The 9,918-nt window shown below is 53.1% G+C and overlaps 1 protein-coding gene across 1 annotated transcript; it reads left to right on the top strand.

The window, feature by feature from the left end:
* Positions 1–8,120: 8,120 nt before the first annotated feature.
* On the top strand, positions 8,121–9,281 carry LOC102969218 (interferon-induced transmembrane protein 3). Its single transcript, XM_007094212.3, has 2 exons — positions 8,121–8,488; positions 8,997–9,281. Exons 1-2 carry the CDS (start codon positions 8,240–8,242, stop codon positions 9,186–9,188), a joined length of 441 nt encoding a protein of 146 aa, XP_007094274.2. The 5' UTR covers positions 8,121–8,239; the 3' UTR covers positions 9,189–9,281.
* The last annotated feature ends 637 nt before the right edge of the window (positions 9,282–9,918 follow it).

Raw genomic sequence — 9,918 nt, forward strand, 5'->3', positions numbered from 1 at the left:
GCCACGCGTGTGGACAGTGAGGCCTTCCATGCCGGGAGCCGATCCATCCAGCCTTCCTGATGGCACAGCCCGGGCGGCCGGCGGAAGGGCAACGCACAGCGACCCTGCGAATGGGAAGCTACTGGTATCCCTCCTCGTACTCATCGTGGCCATCCCCGTGGTCCAATTGGCACTGATGATTCAAAAGAAACCCATGGGGGCAAACTCGGGGATATTTTCTGGGGATGACCCCCAGGACAAAAAAGAAACCTTATACCCAGCCGGTGCCACCCCCGCCTGCCCGTCCCCTACCTAAAGGAAGGATAGCCCCATATGTTTCCCAGCCAGGGAGGGGGGCACACGGGTTCGAAAGCCCCACTCCGGCAACAAAGCAATGTCTCTATGGGTACGAGTTACTCCAACCCCTAGGCCCACTTGGCCCCCAGGAGGCATTCCAGATGGTAACTGGACCTGGTGGGTTGAGGTACAGAATGGTTCATTAGTTCCCAGGTATACATTGTCTCTCTGGGAGCGCATAAGGCGTGGGTTCCCAGCCCTCTTGGCTCCCTCCAGGCACCCCAGACCAAAGCGAATACTTTTGTTCCTTCTACCGCAAACAGTTCAAAGGAACAATTAAGAAGTCATGTCCCTGTAAACGTTCCACTCGAGGTGTTGAGAGCTAGATGACCTTTCATGAAAATAGCAAAGCAAAGGCTTTATAGACTATAAATAAAAACGTAGATACATAATGAAAATAATATGAAGAAACTAATCGATAAGCAAAGGCCAGGAGGGAACGTTACAAGAAAATAACCCTGAGGTTCCTTGATGGGCGATTACACAAAGGAACAAGTTTTTAGAATTAGGTAAAGCCGAGAAGTGTAGGTGACGCACGCTACAAGGAAATTGCTAACAAATATAACGCCAGGTTTGCCACAGTAAAGCGGCCAGTCGGACACACTGCTGTCGTGTCCGTTTGTTATTTTCGCCGATGCCGTTCATCCTTCGGGAACCCCTGGACCTGCTGGGGCTGGACTCCGGCACCTTCCAGAAGGCTTGGGTCTGGTGTGGGGGAATGAAGGTAAGCCCTGATGGTTTTTTTTCCTTCCTCCCTTCCTGCCTTCCTTCCTCCCTCTCTTCCTTCCTGCCTTCCTTTCTTCCTCCCTTTCTGCCTTCCTGCCTTTTTTCCTTCCTTCTTTCCTGCCTTTGTTCCATCCTTCCTTCCTCCTTTCCTTCCTTTCTTCCTTCCTTCCTTCCTTCCTTCCTTATCCTTCCTTCCTCCCTTCCTGTCTTTCTGCCTTCCTGCCTTCCTGCCTGCCTTCTTTCCTTCCTCCTTTCCTGCCTTCCTTCCTTCCTTCCTCCCTCCCTGCCTGTCTTCCTTCTTTCTTTCCTGCTTTCCTTCCATCCTTCCTTCCTCCCTTCCTGCCTGCCTTCCTTCCTACCTTCCTTCATGCTTTCCCTCCTTCCTTCCTGCCTTCCTTCCTTCCTTTCTTCCTGCCTTCCTTCCTACCTTCCTGCCTTCCTTCCTTCCTTCTTTCCTGCCTTTCTTCCTTCCTCCCTTCCTACCTTCCTTCCTCCCTTCCTGCCTTCTTTCCTCCATTCCTCCTTCCTTCCTTCCTTCCTTCTTTCTTGCCTGCCTTTCTTCCTTCCTTCCTTACTCCCTTCTTGCCTTCCTGCCTGCCTGCCTTCTTTCCTTCCTTCTTTCCTCCCTTCCTGCCTTCCTTCCTCCCTTCCTGCCTTCCTTCCTCCTTTCCTTCCTTCCTTCCTCCATTCCTTCCTCCTACCTTCCTTCCTTCGTTTTTGCCTGCCTTCCTTCCTTCCTTCCTTCCTTCCTTCCCTCCTCCTTTCCTTCCTGCCTGCCTGCCTTCCTGCCTTCCTGCCTGCCTTCCTTCCTCCCTTCCTGCCTTCCTTCCTTCCTTCCTGACTTCTTTCTTGCCTGCCTTTCTTCCTTCCTTCCTTACTCCCTTCTTGCCTTCCTGCCTGCCTGCCTTCTTTCCTTCCTTCTTTCCTCCCTTCCTGCCTTCCTTCCTCCCTTCCTGCCTTCCTTCCTCCTTTCCTTCCTTCCTTCCTCCATTCCTTCCCTCCTACCTTCCTTCCTTCGTTTTTGCCTGCCTTCCTTCCTTCCTTCCTTCCTTCCTTCCTTCCTTCCTTCCCCCTTTCCTTCCTGCCTGCCTGCCTTCCTGCCTTCCTGCCTGCCTTCCTTCCTCCCTTCCTGCCTTCCTTCCTTCCTTCCTGCCTTCTTTCTTGCCTGCCTTTCTTCCTTCCTTCCTTACTCCCTTCTTGCCTTCCTGCCTGCCTGCCTTCTTTCCTTCCTTCTTTCCTCCCTTCCTGCCTTCCTTCCTCCCTTCCTGCCTTCCTTCCTCCTTTCCTTCCTTCCTTCCTCCATTCCTTCCCTCCTACCTTCCTTCCTTCGTTTCTGCCTTCCTTCCTTCCTTCCTTCCTTCCCTCCTCCTTTCCTTCCTGCCTGCCTGCCTTCCTGCCTTCCTGCTTGCCTTCCTGCCTTCCTGCCTTCCTGCCTTCCTTCCTTCCTTCCTTCCTTCCTTCCTCCCTTCTATGTAATAATGCAAGTGCCTGACTCAATCATTTATTGCAGAGGTGCCCATTTCGAAGATGGCTGTCTCCAGTGAACACACTGAGAGCTCACAAACCACATGATGTGCATGGCCAGCTGCGACACATCTTGACTGGTTCTGATAATGGACTATTTGGGCCGCTTGTCTTTTCTTTTCCTGTGCTTTAACTTCCTGGGGTTCAGTTTTGGCAGCTCACATGCGCTCTCTCCTTCTCCCTCTTCCCTTCCCCCTCTACATCGCCCTCCCTCCAACCCACACCCCGAACTTGTTTTGTGGCCACACCTGTGCTGTGTGATTTCCAGGCCTAATATTTTTAAAGTTTTTCAGAGTTTCCTGAGAGTCGTAGCTGGAGGGTTTCTTGCAATCCTAGGAACCACCAGGGCGGGTCCAGGCACAACACTGGTTGTTAAAAAGCTGAGACCCAACAAAGCAGGTAGACGGTGGGGAGAGCCCAGGGCTGAGGGAAAGTCTCCAGGGCCCCACCCCCCACACACACCCCTCAATAGGGAAGTGGGATAGCAGCTGACCCGGCCTGACTTGAGTGCCAGGACAGGAAGCTCCCCCTACCTCCTCAGCGTCAAGCCCTGCCCTCGTGTAACCTGACACTCTGTCCCTCATCCACCCTCCTGGTACCCAGCCAGTTTACAACTTTTGAAAGCTAGGAAATAGAAACTTTGGAGAAATCGAAACTGCCAGGGAAGGGAGGAGTCAGAGCACCCTTCAGCATCCGGACCGCAGCCGCTCATCTCAGATGGTAAACCCCAAAAATCTTGCCTCTCTGGTAACTGCCTAAAAGAACCCAAGTTGAAGGTTTTTCACAGAATGAGAGCATTTACTGAGATGAATGTTATCTGAGTGACCCCTCTGTATGCCAGGGCAAACATATCTACACTTACTGCCCTTCTCTTGAAGCCAAGACCCCTAACCCTAACCCTCACCCACACCCTGACCCTCACCCCTAACCCTGACCCTGACCCTGACCCTGACCCTAACCCATTCCCATGCTCTAGATGGCATAGACCTTCCTGTTTTTGAACCTCTCGTGTATGTGGGGTTTCTAAACATACAAAATTAAATTTTATTTTCTCCTGTTAATCGTTCTCATGTCAACTTAGCCAAAATAGTTTTTGAAGGGTAGAGGGAAGTTTTTCCACCCTGATGCTGAGTGTCTGCCCCACAGAAGCTTCTGCCTTCTCCAAAGGGTCCCAGGGGAGAGAATGTTGGGAGCTCCGGCACATGCGGGGATGCAAAGGGCCTCTCTGATCTGGAACGTTCCACTGTGTCCTCTAATGCATTGGTACTGGGCCCACTCAGAGCTCTGACTTGGTGATCTTATACAACTCTGCTTACGTGGGCGGGTCTGCCACCAGGTCAGCTGATGTCCACGTCCGCACCTGGCTGGCCCCACCACAAAGGTTCTCACACAGAAGGCCAATGATGCCAAAATCATTGTCAGAGGGAAGGGAGGTGGGGGGTACAGGCTTCCACTTATGGAATGAATGAGTCACGAGGATGAAAAGCACAGGATAGGGGATACAGTCAATGACGTTGTCATATGTTGTGTGGTGACAGATGGCAGCTACACTCGTGCTGAGCCCAGCATAATGGACAGGCTGGTGGAATCACTATGTTGTACACCTGAAACCAGTTAACATTGTGTGTCAACAATCCTTCAATTTAAAAAAATCAATCAGTATAATACTCCATATTAAAAGAATGAAGAAAAAACACCATGTGATCATCTCAGTTCCTGCAGAAAAAGTATTTGACAAAATCCAACAACCTTTCCTGATAACACACACACACACACACACACACACACACACACCTAGAAATAGAAGGGAAATTCGTCAACCTGATAAAGGACACCTATGGACAACTCACAGCTGATGTTACACTCCATGATGAAAGACTGAAAGCTTTCCCCCTAAGATCCAGAACGAGGCGATAATGTGTGCTCACTCCACGTGCAGCCAACATTGGACTAAAGGTTCCAATCAGGGCAACAAGGCAAGAAAATGAAAAGTGGGGGCATCCAGATTGAAAAGGAAAAACTAAAACTATCTCTACATGCAGATGACATGACCTTATAATAGACAATCTTAACAAAATCACTAAAAAAATTGAAGAGATTAGCAAAATTGCAGGGGACAAAAGCAACACATGCAAATCACCAACAACGAGCAACCCTATGATGTAACCAAGGAAACAGTTCCATTTACAACAGCATCATAACCATAAGATGCTTGGTAAGAAATTTACCCACAGACTGGCAAGACTGGTGTGCTGGAAGCTACCGATGATTGCTGAGAGGAATTAAAGAAGCATAAATAAACAAAAGCCAACCCACGTGCGCACCCCTGAATTCTTGATATGGTTAATATGGCAATACTGCCCAAATTTATCTACAGTTTTGATGTACTCACCATCAAAATTCCCACTGCGTTCTTTGTTGTTCTTTTTTTTTTTTTCTTTCCAGAAATGGTCAAGTGGATCCTAAAATTCACATGGAATCATCAGGCCAAGACAATCTGGACAAATCAGAACAAAGTTGGAGGCCTGCACTTGGTGATTTCAAAACTTCCTATGAAGCCGTAGTAATCCAGACAGTGTGGCACTGGCGTGAGGACAGACACACAGGCCAACGGAATAGAATTTAGAGTCTAGTAATAACCCTGTGCTTTATGGTCAACTGACATTCAACAAGGGGGCCAATACCTTTCCAAAATGGCGCTGGGCAACTGACATCCACGCGGAAAGGAACGGAGATGGAACTTTATCTTGCGAAGTATACAAACATTAACTCAAAATGTTTCAAAGACCCAATATAAGAGCTAAAACTACAAAACGGTTACACAGACAAAACGGTTCGATTAGGCAACGGGCTTCTTAAACATGAGACAAGCAACAAACAAAAACGGATAAATCGCACGTCGTCAGTGAATTAAAACGTTTGTGCCTCAGAGGACTCTCTCAAGAAAGTGAGAAGGCGACCGGAAAACTAGGAGAGAATTCTTGCAATTCCCATATCCGATAAGGGACCGGTGTTCAGAATGTAAGAGAACTGTTACAATTCAACCAGGAGACAAACAGCCTGATGAGTAAAAGGACAAAGACTTGACCAGACGTTCTGCAGGCCCATGAACGACCCCCAAGCAGGTGAGAAGGGTTCTCATGGCAGCACTCACCAAGGACACGCGCCAGACCACAAGGACACAGCCCTGACAGTCAATGGAGCGGCTCTAACTTGTGTACGGTACCCCCACGTGTTGGTGAGGATAGGAGAAGTAGAAGCTGTCATACATTCTGTGGAAACAGTCTGGCAGCTCCTCAGAAAGTTCTGACATGACTCAGTCCTTCCACGCCTGGGAATGCACTGAAGGGCAGAAAAACATGTTCACACAAAACTTGCACACAAGTGTTTCCAACAGCATTATTCATAAGAACCAAAAATGTCTGTAAATTGATGACTGAAGAAGCAAATACATGGTACCCTTACCATACAATACCTGTCACCTATCAGAAGGAAGGCAGTTCTGATTTGTGTGGCCACGTGGGTGAGCACTGAAAGCATGAGCTCAGTGAGATAAGGCCAACGAGAAGGCCACGGCCTGTAGGCTTACAGGCCTACACGGAATGCATGACAGAAGGGAAATCCAACCACACAGAAGGCGGAGACGCCCTTCTAGGAAGTAAGGTTCAGCAGATGTGGGCACTGCATCATGGGTACCTGGTTTCCTTTGCCACGGGGAAAACACTCAGGGCCATGTGGTTGTGAGAGCCGCACAGACCGAGAAATATGAAAAGCCACATAAATTGTGCACTTTTGACGGGTAAAATGGGAAACTTTTGTGTTATGCAAATATTACCTGATTAAAAATTAAATTATATACCCTTTAAATTAAATAAATGAAAGTAAATGGGGCACCTGGGCGGCTCAATCGGTTAAGCATCCGACTTCAGCTCAGGTCATGATCTCATGGTTCTTGGGTTTGAGCCCCATGTGGTGCTCTGTGCTGACAGCTCGGAGCACAGAGCAGCTTCGGATTCTGTGTCTCCCTCTCTCTCTACCCCTCTCCTGCTCACATTTTGTGTCTCTCTGTCTCAAAAATAAACAAACATTAAAAAATTTTTTAAATGAACAAATGAGGGTCAAAATACATATGATTAGGCAGAACACATCCCTCGGTAAGCTGTCAGCACGTTTTACCTTCGTGCAGGAGAGGGGACGTCTTTAGCAGCCACGGGGTGGAAAGGGACACACAGGTAAGCTACTGCCCGCCGTCTCCGCTCCACAAGCAGGGGCAGCGTGTGGGTGGCTCCGAATGACCTCGGTGGGGGTTGCATCCCACAGACACCGGCGAGGGCAGCGTATCAGGGCTCAGACTGGTGGCACCCCGCTGGGGCCTGCAGCCATCCGTCCCAGCCCCTCACTGCCCTCGCCCCACACGGGGCCCCGGGGCCAGCTTCTCTCCCTCTCTGCCCTCTGACTGCCCATGTGCACATGGGCTCGCTTAGTGGGGACAGCCTTGAGGGCAGTGGAGCCACACAGGGCCCTCGACAGGCAGGGTTCAACGCAGGTGTGGGTTCCAGGGGACACCAGACGTGGTAAATGCAGGGAGCAGCTGACACCCGGGGAGGGGACCCGGGGAGGGGACCCAGGGAGGGGCCCGAGGGGCCCCAGTGCCCGAGACCCAGACTTGAGGCTGGTCTGGGGGCCTGGATGCCACGGGGCCTCCAGGGTGAAGGCGAGAGCTCCTGGCAGGCCAGGGCCCGGCCATCGGCACCCACAGCGCGCGGGCCAGGACCACAGGTAGTGAGAGAGCAACTTGACCCTTTACTCTTAGAAAGAGCGGTGTCCTGGCGACAAAGCTGACCTGAGTCTGTCCTGAGAAGGGGAGCATGGGCCTGACAGTGGAAGAAGAATGACCGGGACTTCCTACCATGACCCCCTAGACAACACCTATGTGACATGATGGGGCAGGAGGGAGGGAGGAAGGGTGGGGCGCTCAGGAATGCTGGCCCTGTGCTCCCAGCAGCTGCCAAATGGCTCGGATCCTCCTTTCTCCCACCACAGCTGGCTCCTGGTTTCCAGCACCCTTGGGAGATGCCGGAGGCTCCCTCCAGGGCAGGCGACACAGGCTGCTGGGTCCTGACCTGCCAGCGCCCCCACCCCCCCACGCCCTGCCGCCCCACCGCTGGAACGTGGACTTCAGAGCCAGGAAAAGTCAACAGAGTCCAGACAGAGAGGAGGCCTGTGACTGCTGAGGTGTGGGCTTTGGGGCTTCGGGGGCTCTCTCTGGGGGCTGCAGTGTGGAGTCCGTATGGGAGCCTGCAGCAGGCTTGGGGCTGGGGTGGGGGCAGGGTGGGGAGACTCACATCGGAGGAAAAGCCCCCAGGGCCCACACACACCCCTGACAGAGGCTGTGGTAGGGGAGCGGAGACAGGACCCAGGACCCGACGTGAGAGCCGGGGACAGGAAGCCCCCCTGAGACCACAGCCCTTCCTCCCGCCCCGCCCTGGTGTAACTTGACACCCAGTGCTTGGCCACGCCCTCCTAGTGCCCAACCAATTCCCAATTCCCCAAACACCGTGAAAAAGAAATCTTTGAAGAAATCGAAACTACCCGGGAGGGGAGAGCCCTAAGCAGCCCCAGCATCCGGACCGCAGCATCTCCATCTCGCACCATGAACCGCAATGCTCAGCCCTTCCTTCCTGGCACCCACACTGGTGTCCCCCCAAGTTATGAGATACTCAAGGAGGAGCATGAGGTGGCGGTACTCGGGAGGCCCCAGAGCCCAGCTCCCATGGCCACCACCGTGATCAACATCCAGACTGAGACGTCCGTGCCCGACCACATCGTCTGGTCCCTGTTCAACACAATCTTCATGAACTGGTGCTGCCTGGGCTTCGTGGCCTTTGCCTACTCCGTGAAGGTGGGTGTGTGTGTTGGGGGGGTTCTCCCAGAAAGTGCAGGTGAGCCTGCGGAGGTCCGCCTGCCCCGAGGGCATGGGGAGGGGGGGATGGGGAGTCCATGCGTGGTAGCAGTGAGGCTGCAGGAGGGGCCCGGGGATGGCCAGGAGTGGCCTTTGTCCCCAGTTTCCAAGGACATCCCTCAGACTGAGATGTGGCTCCAGGGCTCTCCCAGAAAGAACAAAGGAACTCACCGGAAGCCGCTTCTCAGTGGGAGAGGCCAGTGACTGGACCTACACAGAGGGAGGGGGCGCCCTGGGGTCTCCAGGAGAGGCTGAGAGTCTGAAGAAGGAGCTGGAGGCCCCAGGAGGGACGGGACCCAAGGGCCACTGTCCTGCTCAGGCTCCGGGAAAGGGTGGGGGGTGGGTCACCGACCGGGGTGAAGGGCATGTGGAGGCTGCTGTGGACGGGGACCAGCCTGGCTGTCGCCAGAACCCGCTCCTGATCCCATTCTCCATCTCCTCTCCCCAGTCTAGGGACCGGAAGATGGTGGGTGACGTGATCGGGGCCCAGACCTATGCCTCCACCGCCAAGTGCCTGAACATCTGGGCCCTGGTCTTGGGCCTCCTTCTCACCCTTACGTTCATCATTCTTTTCTTCACTGGCTCACTGGTGGTTTTCCAAGCAATTTCAGAAATGATGAAAGGTTATGGAGGGTACTAGCAGTCGTCCATGGCCTGAGGCCGTCACTCCTGTCACAGCATTTTGTGTACACGTCAGTCTACGACTGAATTCAATAAAGCATGTGTGTGTGTGTGTGTGTGTGTGTGGGTGCTGTGTTTGTACCTGGGAGGGGCCCCTTTGAGACTGTTCAGCCTGCCCGTAGGCCCATGTGCCTCACTGCCCCCCTGCACCCAGCCCTGTGTCCTTTGCGTGGTCCCAGACACATCCTCAGGCCTTGCAGGTATCTGGCTTCAGGCTGGGGGCAACTAATAGACAATAGTTGTATGTAGGGGCCCCTACTTCCCAGAGGTCTGAGCCCTAAGCAAAATGGGTTCATTTGTGGCAAGGTGGCACCGAGGCCAGAACGTTCTTAGCTTCCAGGAATGCACTGGCTGGGGAGAGTCGCAGGGCACTTGATAAAGGGAGTCCACAGTCCACTTCTGGAGCTGCAGCCCCAGCCGGCCGTGCCCTCGCCCTGACTGGAAGTCAGCTCCCTAACCTCCTCTGTCATGGCCTCCACATTGTGGGCAATGTGCATGGCCCAGTGCCCACCCAGCCCACACCAGCTGGACAAGTGAGGTGGAACTGGGGTGGTGACAGCCTCCCCTTTCCTCCCTTGTACATCCAGACCCCTGCTGGGGCTCACCCACACCTCTGTCCCTGCTCCCACAGTGTCCTAACTCGAGGATGCACCAGGCCGGTTGGGGTACCCTGGGTGGAGGAGGGCACC

This window comes from Panthera tigris, chromosome D1 (genome assembly GCF_018350195.1).
Source record: "Panthera tigris isolate Pti1 chromosome D1, P.tigris_Pti1_mat1.1, whole genome shotgun sequence".
NCBI lineage: Eukaryota > Metazoa > Chordata > Mammalia > Carnivora > Felidae > Panthera > Panthera tigris.